The sequence below is a fragment of the Bos grunniens genome, chromosome 2 (assembly GCF_055505025.1).
Source record: "Bos grunniens cultivar Pamir isolate PY7600 chromosome 2, Bosgru_T2T1.0, whole genome shotgun sequence".
NCBI classification, from domain to species: Eukaryota; Metazoa; Chordata; class Mammalia; order Artiodactyla; family Bovidae; genus Bos; species Bos grunniens.
In genome coordinates this window covers 57351009-57376813 of record NC_141166.1, presented here as the reverse complement: position 1 = coordinate 57376813, position 25805 = coordinate 57351009, and the positions used below count along the sequence as shown (strand labels likewise).

The 25805-nt window shown below is 35.3% G+C and overlaps 1 protein-coding gene across 17 annotated transcripts in view; it reads left to right on the top strand.

Moving 5' to 3' along the window:
- GLS (glutaminase) overlaps positions 1–25805 on the top strand; it is a 90215-nt gene that overhangs the window by 19405 nt on the left and 45005 nt on the right. For 5 of the 17 annotated variants that reach the window (XM_086348762.1, XM_086348793.1, XM_086348771.1 and 2 more), the window contains 6 exons: positions 877–956; positions 10733–10896; positions 14670–14728; positions 22302–22334; positions 22420–22478; positions 25674–25740. In XM_086348762.1, the coding sequence (XP_086204888.1) occupies positions 877–956; positions 10733–10896; positions 14670–14728; positions 22302–22334; positions 22420–22478; positions 25674–25740 (462 nt within the window). Of the gene's footprint in view, positions 1–876; positions 957–10732; positions 10897–14669; positions 14729–17605; positions 17778–20854; positions 20905–21451; positions 21486–22301; positions 22335–22419; positions 22479–25673; positions 25789–25805 lie in introns of those variants that run through there. The other 12 variants (XR_015144770.1, XR_015144771.1, XR_015144772.1 and 9 more) reach the window with 9 other exon arrangements.

Below are 25805 nucleotides of genomic sequence, written 5' to 3'. Positions count from 1 at the left end.
TTGTGTGGTTTGTGTTTTGCTAAGTAAGAAATTTAAGTGAAACCACTGGATTAAGTTCTTTTAGAGTAACAGAAGTAAACAGAAGTTTAAATCGCTCAGTTGTGTCTGACTCTTTGCTATCCAATGGACTGTAGCCCGCCAGGCTCCTCTGTCCATGGGGTTCTCAGGCAAGAATACTGGAGTGTAGCCATTTCCTTCTTCAGGGGATCTTCCTGACCCAGGGATTGAACCAAGTCTTCTGAATTGCAGGCAGATTCTTTACTGTCTGAACCACCAGGGAAGCTTAGTGCTTTGTACTTTTTTTTAAGTGCTTTTAAAATATTTCAAATATTATAGTTAATTGTTATTTTCGTTAAAAAGAAATCTTTTTGATTTTCAAACGATTAAGGTGACCTTTATACTTTTAATTAATTAAAAAATAACTTCCTGGGAATTTCTGCAGGTATGATATCCTTAAATATTAAATAAAATGTTTACAGTTTTAAAAATCCTCTACATAATATAAGGGCTATTTTATTTATTCTTGATATTAAAAGTCTTTAGATTATGAAACCCTATTATCATGACCCTGATTAAATAAATTTTTTTTCCCTTTTAAAAAAAAATCAATTCCTAGTTCCTCTTAGACTGTTTTTTCTAGGAAGAGAGAATGCAATAGAGAAGAGATGGTGACGGAGACTCTGAGAGGTCACTTAGATCTCACTTGTAATCCTCAAGTTATGCCCTTAGTTTTTTGAATATTGTTATAAAAGATACATTACAAACCCAGTGAGTACTACAAAATGTTCATTGGTGGAAGCTAAATTGAGAAATTTTTTTGATAGAAGAGAATATTTTATATTTTATCTGTTGATTTCTTTCCACTGTTTTGGATAGGTTGCAGATTATATTCCTCAACTAGCCAAGTTCAGCCCTGATTTGTGGGGTGTATCCGTTTGTACAGTAGATGGACAGAGGTAAGTTTATTTCAAATTCATCAAAACCAGCTCTAAAACTTAAATTTGCTCGCTGCATAACAATGAGCATGAGGTAGAGAGGAGCATCTTCTCTAATAGTAATTAGCCCCTTGAGATGACATAAATTCAAGAAGGCAAAGAAGTTTAAATTTTAGTTTAATTTTAAAAACTCAACTGAAATAATACTTGTTACTACATTTTGTGAGGCATTTCAGCTACATTATTCACAGTTGTAGTCTTTTTATTTGAATGTTTATTGTTCAAGGAACTAAAGTTACAGATTTGCTTAGGAAAAGTAGATTTGGCAAAATGTGAAATTATTCAACTAATGAACTGACCACTAATAGAATTAGTTCGCCTTTCTTCACTTAACATTGGTTACCCATACTGTCATTATTTTTGTTCCTCTTGGCTCCTGATATGATTAGCATGGTAGTTAAGACAATATAATGTAATACGTAGTCTCTTGCCCATCAGTTATTCGCAAAAGATGCAGGATTTCATGAAGCCTATGAAATTTGATTTTCAGGATATAATCACACTGCAGGTATAACCACTGACATCTGAGGATCCAGCAGAATTATAAAAAGGATAAAAATATGAGGGCACCTCAGAGAGAATAATTTGATTTAAAAAGTCAGTCAAGAGAGGCCCTTGGAAAAATGAACAAAGTTCTGAAATAGTTTTTAAAGAATGACCTTTTTATTATGCTGTAAATCAGACATAAAGATTTCTTATGTTGCAGTTTGGTCTTGTCAGTCAGAAAAATTATGCCAAAAAAAAGAAAAATCATATTATTTACTCATTTGAAGACTTCAGCTCAGAAATAAAATCATTCTGTTTTTTTGTTTGCTTTTTACTAAGGTAATTATTTCTTTTTACATTAAAATATAACTTACATAAAATGAGATAAAGAACTCCTTGGTGTATACAGCTTGATAAGTTTGTTAGATAATTTTATCCTAAATTTTCTTAAAACTGCAAATCATAATATCCCAATTAAAGCTTTTATATGTCTCAAGTGCCTTCATTCTAAGTGATACTTTTATTTTTTTACTACTTAATCTTTCTCAAGTATTTACAGTTTTTAAAAAAATGTGATTTAGTTCAATCATACTTAATGATAAGGAATCCGAGGCCCAGAATTTGTATAAAACTGGCAGAGGTGAAACTAGCACCTAGGTCTCTAAACTTCTAGTCCATTATTCTCTCCTTTATGACAGACTTTTATCCTCATCTGGGCCTGTGAAATGAATTAAACACTCATGTGTTGTATTAAATGTTGGGTGCTGTGAACAGACACAAATTCATGAGAAGACATGGCTTATCCTATGGAATAAATTCCAGTAGGGAGTGGTATTCCTATTTTCTTGTATTTGGAGGAAATGGTTTATCATGTAGTAGAAATTTTTATATTTGAAGGAAATTATTATTAGCTAATTCTCATGCATGTCTTTTTTCTTAAACATATTTTGTATATATAGGTGATTCTTTTCATTTAGCCTTCTTATCTAGAGAAATTTTGAGACTTGACTTTGGATTAGATCATCAGATCAGATCAGATCAGATCAGTCGCTCAGTCGTGTCCGACTCTTTGCAACCCCATGAATCACAGCACGACAGGCCTCCCTGTCCATCACCAACTCCCAGAGTTCACTCAGACTCACATCCATCGAGTCAGTGATGCCATCCAGCCATCTCATCCTCTGTCGTCCCCTTCTCCTCTTGCCCCCAATCCCTCCCAGCATCAGAGTCTTTTCCAATGAGTCAACTCTTTGCATGAGGTGGCCAAAGTACTGGAGTTTCAGCTTTAGCATCATTCCTTCCAAAGAAATCCCAGGGCTGATCTCCTTCAGAATGGACTGGTTGGATCTCCTTGCAGTCCAAGGGACTCTCAAGAGTCTTCTCCAACACCACAGTTCAAAAGCATCAATTCTTCGGCGCTCAGCCTTCTTCACAGTCCAACTCTCACATCCATACATGACCACAGGAAAAACCATAGCCTTGACTAGACGAACCTTTGTTGGCAAAGTAATGTCTCTGCTTTTCAATATGCTATCTAGGTTGGTCATAACTTTCCTTCCAAGGAGTAAGCATCTTTTAATTTCATGGCTGCAGTCACCATCTGTAGTGATTTTGGAGCCCAGAAAAATAAAGTCTGACACTGTTTCCACTGTTTCCCCATCTATTTCCCATGAAGTGGTGGAACCAGATGCCATGATCTTTGTTTTCTGAATGTTGACCTTTAAGCCAACTTTTTCACTCTCCTCTTTCACTTTCATCAAGAGGCTTTTGAGTTCCTCTTCACTTTCTGCCATAAGGGTGATGTCATCTGCATATCTAAGGTTATTGATATTTCTCCCGGCAATCTTGATTCCAGCTTGTGCTTCGTCCAGCCCAGCGTTTCTCATGATGTACTCTGCATATAAGTTAAATAAGCAGGGTGACCATATACAGCCTTGACATACTCCTTTTCCTATTTGGAACCAGTCTGTTGTTCCATGTCCAGTTCTAACTGTTGCTTCCTAACCTGCATACAAATTTCTCAAGAGGCAGGTCAGGTGGTCTAGTATTCCCATCTCTTTCAGAATTTTCCACAGTTTATTGTGATCCACACAGTCAAAGGCTTTGGCATAGTCAGTAAAGCAGAAATAGATGGTTTTTGGAACTCTCCTGCTTTTTCCATGATCCAATGGATGTTGGCAATTTGATCTCTGGTTCCTCTGCCTTTTCTAAAACCAGCTTGAACATCAGGAAGTTCACGGTTCACATATTGCTGAAGCCTGGCTTGGAGAATTTTGAGCATTACTTTACTAGCGTGTGAGATGAGTGCAATTGTGCAGTAGTTTGAGCATTCTTTGGCATTGCCTTTCTTTGGGATTGGAATGAAAACTGACCTTTTCCAGTCCTGTGGCCACTGCTGAGTTTTCCAAATTTGCTGGCACATTGAGTGCAGCACTTTCACAGCATCATGTTTCAGGATTTGGAATAGCTCAACTGGAATCCTGTCACCTCCACTAGCTTTGTTCGTAGTGATGCTTTCTAAGGCCCACTTAACTTCACATTGCAGTATGTCTGGCTCTAGGTCAGTGATCACACCATCGTGATTATCTGGGTCGTGAAGATCTTTTTTGTACAGTTCCTCTGTGTATTCTTGCCATCTCTTCTTAATATCTTCTGCTTCTGTTAGGTTCATACCATTTCTGTCCTTTATCGAGTCCATCTTTGCATGAAATGTTCCTTTGTTATCTCTGATTTTCTTAAAGAGATCCCTAGTCTTTCCCATTCTGTTGTTTTCCTCTATTTCTTTGCACTGTTCGCTGAAGAAGGCTTTCTTATCTCTTCTTGCTATTCTTTGGAACTCTGCATTCAGATGTTTATATCTTTCCTTTTCTCCTTTGCTTTCCGCTTCTCTTCTTTTCACAGCTATTTGTAAGGCCTCCCCAGACAGCCATTTTGCTTTTTTGCATTTCTTTTCCGTGGGGATGGTCTTGATCCCTGTTTCCTGTACAATTTCACGAACCTCAGTCCATAGTTCATCAGGCACTCTGTCTATCAGATCTAGGCCCTTAAATCTATTTCTCACTTCCACTGTATAATCATAAGGGATTTGATTTAGATCATATCTGAATGGTCTAGTGGTTTTCCCTACTTTCTTCAATTTAAGTCTGAATTTGGCAATAAGGAGTTCATGGTCTGAGCCACAGTCAGCTCCTGGTCTTGTTTTTGCTGGACTAGATCATAGGTAGTTCTAAATCCAAAGGTAGTAAAACAGGCTTTTGTCAGATAATAGCATGATTGTCACGTTGAAGTTATAGGCTGAATTACAAGTTGTTCATAAATTTGATAAGAAAAATATTCTATTCTTTTTAAATATATATATACATGTTTACTTATAGTCCATCATATACTTAGAAATGAGGTGTCCCTCTGATGTCTCCATTAACTTCTGATTGTCAACGGGTAGTTTTTATAGTGCCCAGTTTCACTGAATACGTTCCACTAGAATGAATGTGTGCCTGTATTGTGTTGGCTCATTGATGGGGACACCTGGGTACTTCAGCAAATTAAACAGAGATCTCTGCTTTTGGGGTCAGTCACAATTTTTTCATTTTCAAACCAGTTCTCTACTTCATCTGCATCCTAGCAGTTTGGTAACATAAAAAGCTTTCTTTTTGTTCCGTTGTTTATCTCCATGGTGATAATGATTGCCTTTGGTGTCAGCTCTATCAAGTTTGTAAAACTGGATGCTGTTTGTTTTAGTGGGGCTGGAAATTATGAATAGATATGGTTCACAAGAAGAGGCGTTTTTAGAGCGGGGCTCAGAGAACAATATTGAATAAACTGAGCCCCATTTAAAAACTAACCACAGTTTCAGTTCAGCTCAGTCGCTTAGTCGTGTCCGACTCTTTGCAACCCCATGAATAGCAGCACGCCAGGCCTCCCTGTCCATCACCAACTCCCGGAATTCACCCAAACTCATGTCCATTGAGTCAGTGATGCCATCCAGCTGTCTCATCCTCTGTCATCCCCTTCTCCTCCTGCCCCCAATCCCTCCCAGCATCACAGTCTTTTCCAATGAGTCAATTCTTCGCGTGAGGTAGCCAAAGTATTGGAGGTTCAGCTTTAGCATCAGTCCTTCCAAAGAACACCTAGGACTGATCTCCTGTAGATGGATTCGTTGGATCTCCTTGCAGTCCAAGGGACTCTCAAGAGTCTTCTCCAGCACCACAGTTCAAAAGCATCAATTCTTCGGCGCTCAGCCTTCTTCACAGTCCAACTCTCACATCCATACATGACCACAGGAAAAACCATAGCCTTGACTAGACGAACCTTTGTTGGCAAAGTAATGTCTCTGCTTTTGAATATGCTATCTAGGTTGGTCATAACTTTCCTTCCAAGGAGTAAGCATCTTTTAATTTCATGGCTGCAGTCACCATCTGTAATGATTTTGGAGCCCAGAAAAATAAAGTCTGACACTGTTTCCACTGTTTCCCCATCTATTTCCCATGAAGTGGTGGAACCAGATGCCATGATCTTTGTTTTCTGAATGTTGACCTTTAAGCCAACTTTTTCACTCTCCTCTTTCACTTTCATCAAGAGGCTTTTGAGTTCCTCTTCACTTTCTGCCATAAGGGTGATGTCATCTGCATATCTAAGGTTATTGATATTTCTCCCGGCAATCTTGATTCCAGCTTGTGCTTCTTCCAGCTCAGCGTTTCTCATGATGTACTCTGCATATAAGTTAAATAAGCAGGGTGACCATATACAGCCTTGACATACTCCTTTTCCTATTTGGAACCAGTCTGTTGTTCCATGTCCAGTTCTAACTGTTGCTTCCTAACCTGCATACAAATTTCTCAAGAGGCAGGTCAGGTGGTCTGGTATTCCCGTCTCTTTCAGAATTTTCCACAGTTTATTGTGATCCACACAGTCAAAGGCTTTGGCATAGTCAATAAAGCAGAAATAGATGGTTTTTGGAACTCTCCTGCTTTTTCCATGATCCAGCGGATGTTGGCAATTTGATCTCTGGTTCCTCTGCCTTTTCTAAAACCAGCTTGAACATCAGGAAGTTCACGGTTCACATATTGCTGAAGCCTGGCTTGGAGAATTTTGAGCATTACTTTACTAGCGTGTGAGATGAGTGCAATTGTGCAGTAGTTTGAGCATTCTTTGGCATTGCCTTTCTTTGGGATTGGAATGAAAACTGACCTTTTCCAGTCCTGTGGCCACTGCTGAGTTTTCCAAATTTGCTGGCACATTGAGTGCAGCACTTTCACAGCATCATGTTTCAGGATTTGGAATAGCTCAACTGGAATCCTGTCACCTCCACTAGCTTTGTTCGTAGTGATGCTTTCTAAGGCCCACTTAACTTCACATTGCAGTATGTCTGGCTCTAGGTCAGTGATCACACCATCGTGATTATCTGGGTCGTGAAGATCTTTTTTGTACAGTTCCTCTGTGTATTCTTGCCATCTCTTCTTAATATCTTCTGCTTCTGTTAGGTTCATACCATTTCTGTCCTTTATCGAGTCCATCTTTGCATGAAATGTTCCTTTGTTATCTCTGATTTTCTTAAAGAGATCCCTAGTCTTTCCCATTCTGTTGTTTTCCTCTATTTCTTTGCACTGTTCGCTGAAGAAGGCTTTCTTATCTCTTCTTGCTATTCTTTGGAACTCTGCATTCAGATGTTTATATCTTTCCTTTTCTCCTTTGCTTTCCGCTTCTCTTCTTTTCACAGCTATTTGTAAGGCCTCCCCAGACAGCCATTTTGCTTTTTTGCATTTCTTTTCCGTGGGGATGGTCTTGATCCCTGTTTCCTGTACAATTTCACGAACCTCAGTCCATAGTTCATCAGGCACTCTGTCTATCAGATCTAGGCCCTTAAATCTATTTCTCACTTCCACTGTATAATCATAAGGGATTTGATTTAGATCATATCTGAATGGTCTAGTGGTTTTCCCTACTTTCTTCAATTTAAGTCTGAATTTGGCAATAAGGAGTTCATGGTCTGAGCCACAGTCAGCTCCTGGTCTTGTTTTTGCTGGACTAGATCATAGGTAGTTCTAAATCCAAAGGTAGTAAAACAGGCTTTTGTCAGATAATAGCATGATTGTCACGTTGAAGTTATAGGCTGAATTACAAGTTGTTCATAAATTTGATAAGAAAAATATTCTATTCTTTTTAAATATATATATACATGTTTACTTATAGTCCATCATATACTTAGAAATGAGGTGTCCCTCTGATGTCTCCATTAACTTCTGATTGTCAACGGGTAGTTTTTATAGTGCCCAGTTTCACTGAATACGTTCCACTAGAATGAATGTGTGCCTGTATTGTGTTGGCTCATTGATGGGGACACCTGGGTACTTCAGCAAATTAAACAGAGATCTCTGCTTTTGGGGTCAGTCACAATTTTTTCATTTTCAAACCAGTTCTCTACTTCATCTGCATCCTAGCAGTTTGGTAACATAAAAAGCTTTCTTTTTGTTCCGTTGTTTATCTCCATGGTGATAATGATTGCCTTTGGTGTCAGCTCTATCAAGTTTGTAAAACTGGATGCTGTTTGTTTTAGTGGGGCTGGAAATTATGAATAGATATGGTTCACAAGAAGAGGCGTTTTTAGAGCGGGGCTCAGAGAACAATATTGAATAAACTGAGCCCCATTTAAAAACTAACCACAGTTTCAGTTCAGCTCAGTCGCTTAGTCGTGTCCGACTCTTTGCAACCCCATGAATAGCAGCACGCCAGGCCTCCCTGTCCATCACCAACTCCCGGAATTCACCCAAACTCATGTCCATTGAGTCAGTGATGCCATCCAGCTGTCTCATCCTCTGTCATCCCCTTCTCCTCCTGCCCCCAATCCCTCCCAGCATCACAGTCTTTTCCAATGAGTCAATTCTTCGCGTGAGGTAGCCAAAGTATTGGAGGTTCAGCTTTAGCATCAGTCCTTCCAAAGAACACCTAGGACTGATCTCCTGTAGATGGATTCGTTGGATCTCCTTGCAGTCCAAGGGACTCTCAAGAGTCTTCTCCAGCACCACAGTTCAAAAGCATCAATTCTTCGGCGCTCAGCCTTCTTCACAGTCCAACTCTCACATCCATACATGACCACAGGAAAAACCATAGCCTTGACTAGACGAACCTTTGTTGGCAAAGTAATGTCTCTGCTTTTGAATATGCTATCTAGGTTGGTCATAACTTTCCTTCCAAGGAGTAAGCATCTTTTAATTTCATGGCTGCAGTCACCATCTGTAATGATTTTGGAGCCCAGAAAAATAAAGTCTGACACTGTTTCCACTGTTTCCCCATCTATTTCCCATGAAGTGGTGGAACCAGATGCCATGATCTTTGTTTTCTGAATGTTGACCTTTAAGCCAACTTTTTCACTCTCCTCTTTCACTTTCATCAAGAGGCTTTTGAGTTCCTCTTCACTTTCTGCCATAAGGGTGATGTCATCTGCATATCTAAGGTTATTGATATTTCTCCCGGCAATCTTGATTCCAGCTTGTGCTTCTTCCAGCTCAGCGTTTCTCATGATGTACTCTGCATATAAGTTAAATAAGCAGGGTGACCATATACAGCCTTGACATACTCCTTTTCCTATTTGGAACCAGTCTGTTGTTCCATGTCCAGTTCTAACTGTTGCTTCCTAACCTGCATACAAATTTCTCAAGAGGCAGGTCAGGTGGTCTGGTATTCCCGTCTCTTTCAGAATTTTCCACAGTTTATTGTGATCCACACAGTCAAAGGCTTTGGCATAGTCAATAAAGCAGAAATAGATGGTTTTTGGAACTCTCCTGCTTTTTCCATGATCCAGCGGATGTTGGCAATTTGATCTCTGGTTCCTCTGCCTTTCCTAAAGCCAGCTTGAACATCTGAAAGTTCATGGTTCACGTATTGCTGAAGCCTTGCTTAGAGAATTTTGAGCATTACTTTACTAGCGTGTGAGATGAGTGCAATTGTGCAGTAGTTTGAGCATTCTTTGGCATTGCCTTTCTTTGGGATTGGAATGAAAACTGACCTTTCCCAGTCCTGTGGCCACTGCTGAGTTTTCCAAATTTGCTGGCACATTGAGTGCAGCACTTTCACAGCATTATCTTTCAGGATTTGAAATAGCTCCACTGAAATTCCATCACCTCCACTAGCTTTGTTCGTAGTGATGCTTTCTAAGGCCCACTTGACTTCACATTGCAGTATGTCTGGCTCTAGGTGAGTGATCACACCATTGTGATTATCTGGGTCATGAAGATCTTTTTTGTACAGTTCTTCTGTGTATTCCTGCCACCTCTTAATATCTTCTGCTTCTGTTAGGGCCATGCTATTTCTCTTCTTTATTGAGCCCATCTTTGCATGAAATGTTCCTTGGTATCTCTAGTTTTCTTGAAGAGATCTCTAGTCTTTCCCTTTCCCATTCTGTTCTTTTCTTCTATTTCTTTGCATTGATCGCTGAGGAAGGCTTTCTTATCTCTCCTTGCTATTCTTTGGAACTCTGCATTCAGATGCTTATATCTTTCCTTTTCTCCTTTGCTTTTCGCTTCTCTTCTTTTCACAGCTATTTGTAAGCCCTCCCCAGACAGCCATTTTGCTTTTTTGCATTTCTTTTCCATGGGGATGGTCTTGATCCCTGTCTCCTATACAATGTTACAAACGTCCATCCATAATTCTTCAGGCACTTCATCTATCAGATCTAGTCCCTTAAATCTATTTCTCACTTCCACTGTATAATCATACGGAATTTGATTTAGGTCATACTTGAATGGTCTTGTGGTTTTCCCTACTTTCTTCAATTTAAGTCTGAATTTTTCAATAAGGACTTCATGATCTGAGCCACAGTCAGATCCCGGTCTTGTTTTTGCTGACTGTATAGAGCTTCTCCATCTTGGACTGCAAAGAACAGTTTAGCCTTGATTAAAGCTATGAGTAAAAAAAAAAAAAATGGTGACTGATTTCTAAAAGCCTAGTTCATTTTATATGTTAGAATACAGATAGAAGTAAGGAGGGTCATACCCTCTTGTCCTCAGAGGCAGTTTTTCGCATTACTTATTATGTAATAATTTTGAGCCGGTCTCTTACTTGAGTACTTGTAAACGTTTGTATTTTTTAAATAAACATATTTATTCTTACTTATTCTTTAATGTCCAAGTAAACTTGTAGTTGAATTATGGGAAAGCTGTTGTAAATTAGAATTAACGTGTAAATAACAGCTGTAATTATTGTTACATTTTTTTCCCAATTGATCTAAATTGTTTTATAAATCTACTTTTAAATAGGCATTCTGTTGGAGATACCAAAGTTCCATTTTGTCTTCAGTCCTGTGTAAAGCCTTTGAAATATGCCATTGCTGTTAATGACCTTGGAACAGAATATGTGCATCGATATGTTGGGAAAGAGCCAAGTGGATTAAGGTTCAACAAACTGTTTTTAAATGAAGATGGTAAGAATTATATAAAAGTTACTTGGAAAAAGAAATACCTCATTTTCCTGTGTATATCTAAGTAGTTTTTTTTTTTATTTTGAAGGAAAAAAATTGAAACATTCATACTTTTTCATCTGTCATGAAAATGCTTTGAAACCCATAGAGATAGTTTAATCACTTACTTTAAAAAATAGTTTTATTTAGGCATTTTTATACCACTGGAGGGTGAGGTGGAGAGATGATAAGGGCAGAAAGTAAGACTTTCACTGTATAATTACCCATAGGGGAATATCTTATAAAATTTCAGTGTCTGGAATTTGTTGGTTAGCATCGAAACTAAATGATACTGGTTATCAAAAATACCATTTTTGGTTGTCAATATCAATGTTATCAATATTAGTTATTGACGCTAAATGATGGGTACATGCACACTTGTATTCTTTCTTTCTACTTTTGTATATTATATATGTTTGAAAACTTCCATTATAAAAAGCTTTTATGGTGGCCCTCATAGAGATGATGTTTTTGCTTTTTCTCTTCCATAACATTTAGTATATGAAAAAAATATCTTGTTTTAAATAGTTGGATAACTAACAAGTCTAAATACTTTACAGGAATCCAAAAAAAAGAGAATGACAAAGGTAGATAGAACTTTGATAGAGATTTTAAATGGAAACACCAACATATAGATTGGTTTCTATTTTTTAGTCTTTTGGGCATATGCTAGGTTCCTCATGTGCTGAGTTAAAATAGAATTGAAAACAAAAGTAAAGGAATTCAGTGATTGCAACCACTCTTGTAGTTTTTCTTTATGCTGCATGAAAAATGAACATATGCCTTATACTCATTGTTTTATTAATTTTTTTAAGTGAAGCTACAACTGGTATTTTCTTATGCTTCTTTTTCTGTTTGTTTTGAGGGCAGTTCCATTTTCTTTTTTATTTTACCATAATCTTTTTATTCTGTGGCTTCCCTTGTGGCTCAGCTGGTAAAGAATCCACCTGCAATGTGGGAGACCTGGGTTCAATCCTTGGCTTTGGAAGATCCCCTGGAGAAGTTTCAGAAAGTTTACCCACTCCAGTATTCTGGCCTAGAGAATTCCATGGACTTTATAGTCCATGGGGTCGCAAAGAATTGGACACAACTGAGCTGTTTTCACTTTGACTTTCAACGTTCTAGAGCTCTAGAGACTGAACCTGATAATGTCAAAAATGAGAGGATAAATACTTGAACATATACAAATACAAGTATAGACTAATTTAGCACAGCCTGATTTCTGTATTTTGCTTTCTGTCTGCATGTGGTTTCCCTTTCAGATGGATATAATACTGGAGATTTTTTGTTTTTTGGCTTCCCTTTGGCTGTGTACTGTTTTTCTGTGTCAATAATCATTCTTATTTGGTGTGATCTCAAAGAAAGCAGACTTCTCTTAGCATAATTTGAAATAGGTGAAATTGTACTACTTAGACAGTATTCCTGTACTAAGTTTTATTTTAACTTTTGTAACTCGCCCTTCAGTTCAGTTCAGCCGCTCAGTCGTGTCTGACTCTGTGACCCCATGAACCGCAGCACTCCAGGCCTCCCTGTCCATCACCAACTCCCGGAGTTTATCCAAACTCATTGAGTTTGGTGATGCCATCCAACCATCTCATCCTCTGTTGTCCCCTTCTCCTCCTGCCTTCAATCTTTCCCAGCATCAGGGTCATTTCAGTGAGTCAGCCCTTTGCATCAGGTGGCCAAAGTATTGGAGGTTCAGCTTCAGCATCAGTTCTTCCATTGAACACCCAGGACTGATCTCCCTTAGGATGGACTGGTTGTATCTCCTTGCAGTCCAAGGGACTCTCAAGAGTCTTCTCCAACAGCACAGTTCAAAAGCATCAATTCTTCGGCGCTCAGCTTTCTTCACAGCCCAACTCTCACATCCATACATGACTCCTGGAAAACTTGTCATTATCATAATCCAAAATGTTAAAGCAGAGCTAGCTACTAAATCACATTGTTGATCTTATATTGAGGAGAATAATGTACTGTTAGGTTACCCAATTTTTTGTCATTATTGTTTTTTAATTAAACAGTTTTAACAGTTTTATTGAAGTGGAATTCACCTACCACATAATTTACTCATTCAAAATGTACTACTTAATGACTTTTAGTATATTCATAGAGTTGTACAGTCATGACCACAACCAATCATGGGACGCTTACCACCCCAAATGATACCCTATGCCCATTAGTAGTCTATTTCTCTTCTGTGCCTCGAAACTAGTAATCTACTTGCTGTATCTATGGGTTTGCCTATTCTGTACGTTCTATGTACATGGAATCATTATATTTGGTCTTTTATGACTGGCATATTTTACTTTTTTTAGCATATGTTTTTAAGGTGCTTTCATGTTGGGCATATGTCAGTACTTCATTTTTAATTGCTGAATAATATTCCATTATATGGATAATAATAACACATTTTGTTTACCCATTCATCATTTGGCAGGATGTTTGAGTTGTGGGTTATTTTTCAGTTTTTTTTAACTATTACCAGTAATACTGCTAAGAACATTTGTGTACACATAAGTTTTTATTTTTCTTGGTTATATAGTGAGACTGGAATTCCTGGGTCATACAGAAGTCTTCAACAGTTGAAGAATTTCCTTGTTTAGCTCTAGACTCATCTCACAGAAGATAACTTGCTTAAAATTCAAGGAGACACAAAATGTAGCAATAACTTATGAACTCTGCTAGATTTGTTAAGTTAGATAGGAACTTGTTCCCAACGAAGTAAGTTACTACCACAAACAGATAGATTAGGAATTATGCTTTCAGATAAATGTTTCCCGTGCCCCTGTTTGGCATTTGTGCTGTACTGTAAATGACAATATAATCAGCTGAGACTTTGAAATTCTCTTTATTGGAAGAATTAGAAGAGGTAGGATTTTGGATGAACTTAAATTTTAAGTAATTTTTTAATTATACAAAATACATCCTTATTGTCAGGAAATATAGAAAGCATGGACAATACAATTTAAATACCCTGTAATCTTTCTTTTTATCCTATATGTATTACTTGTTTGTGTTTTCTTTTTCTGCATGTGTATGTGGAGAAGAAAATGGTAGCCCACTCCAGTATTCTTACCTGGAGGATCCCCATGGACAGAGGAGACTAAGTGGGCTGCAGTTCATGGGGTCGCAAAGAGTTGGGACATGACTGATTGACTGAGCATGTACATATATATATATATATATATATATATATATATATATATATATATACATAAATAAGAAAGTAAAATACTTTCTAAAAGGAAAATTGGGTCCACACTAGATATGCTTTTACCAAGGTGATTTTTAATAGTAATACTATTTGATTGCTTAGTGATGTGCCAAAACATTGCATGTGTTTTAATTCATTCAAGTACTATGATTTGCTGAGATATTGGTGCTGTTTAGAGATGGGAGAATTGAGGCACAGTGAAATTCAGTTACTTGCCCAGGATCAAATAGCTAGTAAATGGCATAGTTAGGAAATTTGAATGTGCTCTTATACCACTATTCTCTGTCTTTCTGTATCTGAATCTTTGTTTGCCTGTATAATTATAGTAGCTTCTGAGAAGTGTATTACTGGTTTGATGTGTAAAGACTTAATTGCATTCTTCCACTTTCTACCTCCCACCCCCCAAAAGAATTGTAACAGTGGCTTATACAAAGAAAATAGGTGTATGTCCATGGGAAGTAACTGTATCACAGAAAGTGGTATCAGGTACTTAACATAATTCTGTTGCTTTTATATTTTTCAGATAAACCACACAATCCTATGGTAAATGCTGGAGCAATTGTTGTGACTTCATTAATAAAGGTAAACTGTTGATGTTTTAATCTAGTAATATTTTTAAATACTAAGGCATAAATATGAACCTTATGTAGAATTGTGAAAAGTTTTCTTTTGGTGTTAAGTTAATCTTATGGTATAAGGTTAGAATTTTTATTTATTTCAAAATAAATGATGTAGTTTCAAGGGCAGAATTAAAAACAGATGACTCATTATAAATTCTAACACTTACTCTTGACCTGAAGATCTGGCAGAAATTCAAAAAGAAGTTTCTGTTGAACAGTAGTCACAGTTTTTCTTCTTAAAGTTTTAATATTTTTTTCTTTCTCTTTTTGGCTCTTCTAGAATGAACAGATATAAACAGAATTAACAGCATGTTACTGTTTGATGTTTGTCATCAGCATATGTAGGGACAAATGTTCTGGTACTTTGTGTTAAAGACAAAGTACATTTACCCTTGAATATTCTCAAGTCCTTGACTTTCTTGAACTGTAATCACAGTTTTCATTTGAACTTGTTTCATTTGTTTTACTTGAATCGTAAACAAGACTTATTCCAATTATTAAGTTATTTTATTTTTCCTACTCTTTGGTTTGTTTACACTGTATGTTTTCTTGTTAAGTGTCTAGTTTGCCTTAATAATTGGAAATACTAATGTTGTATTGAAATAAGTATTTGAAAATGGTTCTATTTTATGACACTGCTTAGGTTTTTAATTTCTAATTATAAGTTTCATTTATATTCAATTATGTTTCATTTGTGTTTGCAACATTTATATACTTTCTTCAGTAAATCTGTGCATATCTATTCATGGTTAAAGATAACATAGCTGTATGGCTTTGTAGATGCATTTCTGAGGATGAGATACCTTGGTTACTCAAGGAATGTTTGAATATAAGTTATACCCTTGGCCAATTAATAAAATCTCATCTAGTTTGTATGCTATAAATTCTCTTAACTCTCATGAATTTATTGTTGTTGATCATGAGGAAAAGCCTTTAAAATAGAGTAGTATCTTAAGAATGTATATGTTGTTATTTTGAAGCAAATGCTTTGTAAGTACTGGCCACTTAATCCTTGTAACTCCAGTGACATAGATATTATAGCCAAGTATTATTTTTTAATGTAAGTAATTTTAGGCTATGGAAATTTTCAGTTTGCCCGTTATAACCTCTAGTTATTTGTTGCTATTTAATATAAGAGAAGAGTTGTCAGTTTGAGATGAAAGAAACTACTTGTTTATTATAAAAAGTTATGAGTATATGATAGGCATAGTCATGCCTTCAGGTAGCTTACAGTACAATGTGAGGTATATACCAGTAAATGGACCCTTACAATGAAATACTACAGTGAGAGAAAAGTTTCATTAATAATTGTTCAGATTTGCACATGTAACTTAAATTAGAAGTAAGGAAAATTATGATAATAAAAGGTATGCATTAGTGCTTGATGAGAAAACCACTAGAATGGTTCTAACCCTTTTTTGGGTCTTCCAGAAAAAATGTTCACATACCATGATTTTATATGAACTGTAGGGAGTTCACAAACCCTTTGAAGCTGACCCATGGATCTCAGTTTAAGAACTTTTACACTGGAGAGAGATTAACATAGCACACCAATAGTATTTTCAAGAAAGGACATATGTAAATGATTAGTAGCAGTCTTGCTTAACTGCATGCAGTTAAACATCTTTTGTTTAATGATTCATGGGCTTAATATACTACACTGAAATGCTGCATGTGAGAAATGCATGTCTGGTCATACCACATCATTACTTTATAAGTTTCACTTACCATGTTCAATCATACACCATAAATTATATATTGAGCCACATTAATATAAGTACTGAGAAACAGTTCAAAAAACACACATATACAGCATAAGTGTGGTTGTATCTAACTGTGCATTTAACTGAGTCATCTTGTCTTTACAAATTTGATCAGAAATTATAAATTTAGAAAAATTTACTGACAAAGTTGGAAATGAAGCTTTGGGGTATGTTCATATTTAAGGTCACTTTATTTGAATTTTTCTGTTTTATTTTTAGATGGTGTTTCACAAGTTTTATGTTGTGGTTTTTTTTTTGTTTTTTTTTTAATGAAGTTCATCTAAATCTTGGAGGGGTAAGCTTGACATACCTCTGTGTAAAATTGTCCCAGAATATAATACTTTTCTTGGACTCTTTAAAAAAAGAAGTCAAAATTTTTATAAACACCTGTCTGTGATCTCTGCAGATTATATGATCACATAATATTTATAAATTGGTAGTTGAAGCTGAAGTAATAAAACCATAGCTGAAGGGGTTTTCAAGCTCAGCCCTCTTACTCTATAAATAGGTAAAATGAGGAAATAGACTTGATAGGTTCTAACAGCAGTGGACTTGGCTTAAGCTAAATCTCCTGATTTTCTGTTTGCTGTTCATTCAAATTCACACTGCCATTTTTAATGTAACTGTTTGCTGTTTTCTTGATGACATCTTCGTCTTTACCTAGCATAGTTAGATTGTCTAAAAAGTTGAGAAATATTATTTTCCTTATTTCACTTATACAGAAGATACCAGTTTATTGAATTAGAAGTCAGTCTCATTTTTAGTGAGTGTGTATAGTCATTCTTTGGACATTAGTCAGTGCTTGTTATCTGTAAGGAACTAGGCCTCTTATCAAGGAGCTTACACTTTGAGTACCTGAAGTGTGGCTCTTATACCTTGGCTACTCAATGTGAATTCTGTTTTTTAACTGATGACCTTAAGGTTATTTTTTTCTTTCAAAATTCAAGACTTTATTATGATGCTATTAAAATATTTTCTTCATGTTATCCCCCTCCCCCCAAACACATAAATTAGTAGAGTCTTTAGTAAGACTCTTTATTTCATAATTTTGTAGTATTGATATTTTTTCCTTGTAGGATTGGTGGTGATCCTCAGGAAATGGGGGACGAGGCAGAGCAGATGTTCAAAAGGATTAGCAGATTGTGGAAAAAAGGAGGATTTGGACAGAAGGAACCTGTTGCATAAATTCTTAACTACTAAACTTGTAGGAAAACTCCAATATTTAAAATTTTAAACAAAGCTATATAGGTAAATACCTTCATAAAAGAAAATGTCATTTTTGTACTTAAAATGCACATAATTTAAAAAACCATGAAGGTGCTAACCTCTTTCTCTCTGTGGTAGCTGCTAAACTTAAAGGAATATTTTTTGATGCAGTTTGTTATATTTGATGATGATGATAATGTGGTTGTTTGACTTAAAGGAAACAGTAAAAATAAATTTGAAAGCACAGTTGTTCTGGATGAAACAGGAGTATCCTTACATTATTTTTTAATCTCAGTTTCAGTTTAAAGGTTAAGATCTTGTGATAATTTGAAGGCTGGGTGGGAAAATTAGGGCAATGTATTAAAATTATCACACTTCTACTTTTTTATTTTAAAGGTAAAGAGTAAATTGCATTGTCTTATATGTTTGTACCTCAGTACTACTGGTAATTTCTGGTTTTTGTCATCTGAATAACTTGATTTCTCTTCTTTTTTTTAGTCCAAAGTATTTTTGAGTTTAAATTTTTGGAGGTTTTTCCCTTTTTTTTTTTTTTTTTTAATTAATCATGCTCCATAAAAAATCAAGGCAAATGTAGTTAGTATGTATGGAGTGTTCAGTTTGGTCATGTTGACCATGACTTGTTACACGGGAGGCAGTTTGTGACTCTGGGGTGCAATGGATGATGCCTTGAACTTGGTAACAATAAGAAAGGATTGTAATTGACTTATATTTACTTCATGTTTATATCAATAGATATGCTTGGGGTTGGTAATTGGTATCAATTTCTGTTACTTTATTTTTAGGGTTAATCTATGGAAGTACTAGATTTAGAACAGTATTTTTTACGTGTAATAATCTGTATTAATCCTCCACCTATTATTTAGCTTTAAAGCATTTTCTTTGGCTAGATTAAGCTAAGTGTTTTATAAAATCATTTTTAGTTACCTCTTTTTGCCTTTTTCTTCTATGTCTTTTTTCCTTTTTGATTTAATTTTCAATTAGCTTCTATACCTCTATACTTTATGAATGAATCAAGTGACTTAGAAAATTGTGATTAATGTGTTGACTTTAAATGAGTAATATTAAATTTATTGGCACATGTCCCTATTTTTAATGATATTTCACCTGTGCTGTGATATATAGTACATGATTCAGTACATGAGTATATTGCAAAAACAGGTTGTAAAACTACTCTAATGTATTTATTTTAGTTCTTTTAATAGCCAATGTTAAAACTCTTTATCAAATTTTAATGGCCCGTGTTAATACGTCTTTATTAAATTTTTATTCATAAAAGTTTTCCTCAATGGAATGTAAATTCTTTAACTTGATAGGTACATTTATCAAAAAATTTTCAGGGTCTGATTACTAACCTTCTCAAACATAAACCACATGGCTTACATTTTAAAAGTCTTGTGGTAAATGGGTTAGATGTTTTGGTAAATGTATTTTGTCCAACGTATCTTTTTTATGTTTTCCTACTGTATATAATATAAAGATATATATCTAATAATGCTTGTACAGTGACTTAACACTGAAATAAACATATCCCTAGGCATGGGAATATTTTTCCAATATATAGAGGGGCATTGATATTAAAACTATCAGTTTCCAAGTCTGTTTCCTTTTGTGCCTTTTCTTAAAATTAATCTGTCTTTGGTCCAGTTTTCCCCATATTTTCCAAAAGAAAGGCATACTTCTCATGTCCCAAATTTTACTGTGGTGCACTGCTTCAGATTGTAAAAACTTCTTGGGCACCATCAGAAGAGAACATTTTAAAAGACTGTAGTTATGGTATTGCTGATGTGAATTACTGTAATCACTATAATGACTGGGAACAAATCTTATATACCAGGTTGTTTCCAGTGTTTGGTTTCAGCAGAAGGGAAGAGGATCTGATCAAGTTGTTAGTTAATAAGAACATTAAGTGTAGTTTTTGAAGATATATTTTACTGTGTGAGCTTTGTGTGTAATGAGATAAATGTGCAAAGGATTGAGTGATACTGTTACAACAAAACCTCTCTGATTTCCATCTACTCATCTGTTGTCAGCAAGATTTCTCAACTTTTACATCTGTAAAAATTCAAAATAAGAGAATTAAACTTTTTATTCTAACAATTAAAATATCCACTGTTATATGAACTAATTAAAAATCAGTTACTATTTTAAAAATATTCTAAAGGAAATTCTAAATTTCCTTTAACTTTATATGAAAAATTTCAAATGTAACACAGAATAAACAATAGTATAACCAGCTGCCATCCACCCATTCCTGGCTTCAATTTTCATAACATTTGTTCCTTCACTGTACCCCACTACTGGAGAAATGATTTTTTTTTTTTTAAGAGTTTGTTTTGCTTTGGCGGGATGGTACAGGGGTAGGATTTACTTTAGGTTATTTGGTATGTGTATGTGTGTTTTTTTCTAACAACTGTGCAAATAAACTTTATGCTGTAAATTTTTCAAAATTAGAATGACATAATGATTACTAGATTCCATATATCCCTGGGGTATATGAAACCTTTACAAGAGATGACAGGGGCAAACACATCTTATCAACTTAAATGCTATTTCTAGGTAAATAATAAAAAGAAACATTAATCAAGTACTTTTATGATTAAATGGGGAAGTTTTGAGTAGAGATTTCTTGAGTCAACACAATCATTTAAATATTTTGCCTATTTACATAATCTGCCAGAACATTTCAGATAGTTTACCCAAAATGTTATATGATGATAGACATTGACAAATATCAGTTGCTTCTTAAAAATACCAGTTGTTTCTGAAAAATAGCATAGAAGTAAAACCTAATTGTACATTAGTTTAGTAAGCTGCAAAGTAGATCAACAACATGACTATAGTCAAGAGTTGAGACAGTTTTTGCTTGTTTTTTTTTTAAAATTAAACATGACAGCTAAACAAAGAAAGTACAGTTTAGGTCAGAGAATGAAAGTTCAATATAATTTGTTTATTTTACATTGATTAATTGTATAACCAGTAATTATCCATGTGACATCCCTATGCAAATGATGACAATTTTTTCCAAAAGAGTTGTTTTTTGTGCTTTTTCAAAGGTTGAAAAGGTTTTTGTGGTTTAAATGTTGTTACATATTTTACAGCATTAGGATCTATGGAATATTTTGACAACTGCAACAGTTCAATGAAGTTGGTAATTTCTTCTTTTAATTATTTTTCATTGAACAGCTTTGGAGTTACATTTCTACATTTTGATTTCTGGTGTATTATAAAGAAAGAAAACTTATGATATGTCAAAGGACACTTTAGAGGAAATACAAAGATAGTGATTACAGTATGGCTGTAACTATATTATCCTTAACTTGTTTAATTTGTTAATTCCTGATTTTGAAGAAATAGTGTGGTGGTCTTTCCAGCTACTGATTTGTATATGTGATTGCACATTCTTTCTCAAATAAGTTGATTTGTTAAGTTTTCAGATTATCAGCCACATCCTAATCCACTTGTATAGTGGAGAATGAACCTGGCTTTATTCAATTAAATAATACTCTGGTACTTCCCCCCATCCCCTTGTAATAAAACTTTAAATTGTATTGTTTTGGGTTTTTTGATGGCAAAGTTAAAATTTTCCAGTTTTCAAATTTTAGTTGTCAAATTACTTCATTTTAAACTTGTTTTAAAAATTAGAGATGTATTGTTTCTTTTGGGTGCATATCACCAATTAATACGTTTGATTTCAGATCTACAACTTACTGCTTTGTAAACTTCGCCGAGGTAAAATGAAACCATTTGGCTACTTGAACTGATCTACATTACATAGATTTTTCCTATTGACATTTTCAGTAGCAGCTAACTTGTCAGAAATAGAAGTGATGAAACAATACATCCTCCATTCTCTGAATTGGCCTAATGCTAAATACAAATGTAGCTAATTTTTTTAGACTATGAAATAGATTTTTTTAGTTCAAGTATTGCTATAACAAGTGAGATATTAAAGGTAGAATCTCTCTACATTAGTAAAGTGTATCCAGAATGTATACCTATACTAGCATTGTAAAAGATTAGTTTTGCAACATAACTTATTTTCTAACTCTAATACTGGCTTAAGGTTTAAGAAATACAAGTATTTCTACTTATATTTTTAAAATATAAGTAGGTTGTTCTTAATTGAAAACCATAATATATATATGCTTAATTCTTTGCTAAGGGTGAAACTTTATTTTAAGTTTTTTTTAATGTGAAATCAAATAATAACATACATTCTAGCAGATTATGGTGTTATGAAAGATAAGGGGATTTGAGGAATTTGTATTTAAAATTCTGTAACTTTGGGTTGGGAAGTTATACTTAAAATAAAGCATTCCCTTTGTAATTCAGATCCATTCTCAACATGCAGGTATTAATGTAGGGACATGTAAAAAAAGATTATATAAATATTAAATTACCTTATGAGTATATCCTAGATTTAAAAGTACTAATGCACAGTATATTAATTATAAAAGATAGCAATTTGGAATTTTAATATAATATTCACTTAAAGCTTAACTGTGATGGAGTCTATATTAACATTTATGTCTCATTTCTTTGCAGCAAGGAGTGAATAATGCTGAAAAATTTGACTATGTAAGTATAATATAGAACTCAGTTTTCATGCTACATTCTCTGTTTTGTTTTTTGATTACTAATAGTTTCTCATTTTGGTTTATAGGTAATGCAGTTTTTAAATAAGATGGCTGGTAATGAATATGTTGGATTCAGTAATGCAACGTGAGTCTGATTTTTTATTTAGGCTTTTGTGATAGGTTAGATCTCTTGAAATTTTTAAAATCTAAGCCACAGAATTTATTTTAAATACTCTTTTCTGACTTAATGTATATAATACTTCAGTGTGTTCCCTGGTAGCTCAGATGGTAAAGAATCCTCAAGAGATGCAGGTTCAATCCCTGGGTTGGGAAAATCCCCTGGAAGAGGGCATGGCAACCCATTATTCTTGGCCTGGAGAGTCCCATGGACAGAGGAGCCTGGAGGGCTACAGTCCATAGGGTTGCAAAGAGTCGGACACGGCTGAAGGAGCTTAGTACGCATACACACACACACATCAGTGAACAAATACTTATTTAGAATTTGGTCATTAGAGAGAAATGTGTGATTTCTAAATCACCTGAGGGAGAACACTTAAAGTACCTTTTACTACTTTTTATAAACTTCTTGTGAGAAAGCATGTAATTAGAAGAGACCCTAAATTTATGTCAAGTGACTGACACTTTCTCGATTTTTTCTTTGCCTATAATGCTTATCTTCCCTCTGGTAATCTCTCTGTGCCTGGCTAACTTGATTTTTGCCCCAACATTTTATTTTGAAATTTAGAAATCTATAGAAAAGTTGAAACAACAAATAATGAAAATCTGGACATCTTTCACTTATGTTTTCTGATCAGTATTTTGTCTCATTTGCTTTTTTCTCAACCTGTTTCTCTCCTTAGATGGACAATTTAAAACAAATGTGCGTCTCTTCACACACACATGTACATGTATATAAATATACATATATGTGAGGTAGTTTTTTGTCTTTTTAAAATGGAACAGTCCTCCTAACCTAGACCCTTGCTTTTTAAAATTTTATTAAATGGCTTTTTTTTTTGTCTTGTCAGTGGAACATAAATTAACTTTTTCTGTGAAGGAGGAATAGATAGTAAATATTTTGTATTTGTGGGCCATATGGTCTCTGTTGCAACTGCTCAGCTCTACTCTTTTAGTAGAAAAGCAAGCAATAAACACTGTGAGGATGTGTTTCAAAAAACCTTATTTATAAAAGCGTGGACCAGATATGGCCCATTGGCTTTCCCCATTTTGAATAGGATTGTTTCCTAGTGATTAGACAAGGCTTAAACATTTTTGGCATGAAAACTAAACTTAGGTGTTGCTTTGTATTTCATGTTGTCTGCCTTACCAACTTTTATTCATCAGCTAAGTGTCTTTCCCAGGAAGTTTTTTTATTAATCTCATCTCACCTTTCTTCTGTGCTCTCATATTACCATATTTTATTGAACTTATTCTACAATTCTGTCTCTTTTTGCCTCATCATTGCCATTAGACTTTGACCTCCTTAATTCCTACATAGAGTGTCTTCCAAATCATTTCTGTATTCCTGTTATCTAGTGGATAGTAAGTACCTGATACAATGTTTGATGCACAGAACTATGTGTTAGGCACTGTGATCATTCCTTAATATAGTTAGTTGCCAAGTATGGCAAGTTGACAGGTTTATTTCCAAGAACTTTGTCATATCCAGCATTGTTTTTCTGACCATGGAAATATTCAGATATGCAGTTAGAAGGAGCTGTCCACCCCTGATCAGTAAAAAGAATGTCGTATATAGTTGCTCTTTAAGCAGCAGCCTTCTGAACTCTTTGAGGTTGAGCTCTCAAATGTACCATAGATAACTGTAGTACTTCCCAAACTGCTCTTTTCTCTAGGGATCCCCATGTCAGTTGATATTGTCATCCTTTCTGTAGACTGTGCTAGAAATCTAGGATTTGTATCAGACTTTACCCTGTTTTTCCTCTTCCCATTAGGTTGGAAGATTGCCCAAGTGCTTTTATATTTGATCATACCTCTCCTTCCATTCCTGTCATCACTGCCTAGTTAAGACCTCTTGTAGCTCTCATTAACACTAGTCTCCTAATAAATCATTCATCCTTTCTTTTTCTCCTTTCCCAAACTGATGGCAGAATTATCCTTCTAAAATGTAGACCTGATAAGGTAACTTGAAAGCGTTCAAGCTTTCATTTTGTAGGCAATCAGGAGCCATTGCACTTTTTTAGCATTTATCAGTCTTGATATTAAAAGATGCTTACGCCTTGGAAGGAAAGTTATGACCAACCTAGACAGCATATTCAAAAGCAGAGACATTACTTTGTCAACAAAGGTCCGTCTAGTCAAGGCCATGGTTTTTCCAGTGGTCATGTATGGATGTGAGAGTTGGACTATAAAGAAAGCTGAGCACTGAAGAATTGATGCTTTTGAACTGTGGTATTGGAGAACACTCTGAGAATCCCTTGGACTGCAAGGAAATCCAACCAGTCCATCCTAAAGGAGATCAGTAAAGCTGAACCTCCAATACTTTGGCCACCTCATGCGAAGAGTTGACTCATTGGAAAAGACTCTGATGCTGGGAGGGATTGGAGGCAGGAGGAGAAGGGGATGACAGAGGATGAGATGGTTGGATGGCATCACTGACTCAATGGACATGGGTTTGGGTGGACTCTAGGAGTTGGTGATGGACAGGGAGGCCTGGCGTGCTACTGTTCATGGGGTTGCAAAGAGTCAGACACGACTGAGCAACTGAACTGAACTGAATCTTGATAATTTGGTTTTAGTTTCCTTTGTTGGTTTGGTATTTTTCCACTCTTTTCCATGAAACTGTTTCCCAGACACATCAGAATATTTGCATCCTTCAATGAAGTCTTGTCTTTTATAACTTTGTTCATACTGTATTATTTGCTACTGCCCAGACTCCCCAGAAATTTGTTAATCCAGCAAATGCTGTTAGGCCCATTTCATGTGTCTTAGTTAAATTTCCATAGATTCCCTCAGTTGAAATTGACTACTGTTCTTTTAGGGAAGCCAGAAGATACTAAGGGTAAATTTTAATAATTGAATATTTGGTAATTTAAAAATTAGCTTCTTAAGTCACAAAATATGAAGACTAGAAAGGGCCTAGTTCATTTCAGTTCTTTTACAGCTGGGAAAATTAATGCAGAAAGAATTATTACTTAAATGACATGCCCAAGGCCACATAGCTGACCTGTTGACAGAACCGGGACTAGAACCCAGCAGCCTTGACTCTTTCTAAGGGTCAGTGTTCTTTATACTGCACTTTGCTATTCAGATTAACCTACAGAACAATCATGCTTTTACAGAGGGTATATAAATAGAGCAAATGTGTTTTTTTTTCTTCTAGGTTTCAGTCTGAAAGAGAAAGTGGAGATCGAAATTTTGCAATAGGATATTACTTAAAGGAAAAAAAGGTTTTTGAATTTTGCTTCTTTTTCACATTATTCCTTCATTTAATAAAATATAGAGAGATATATAC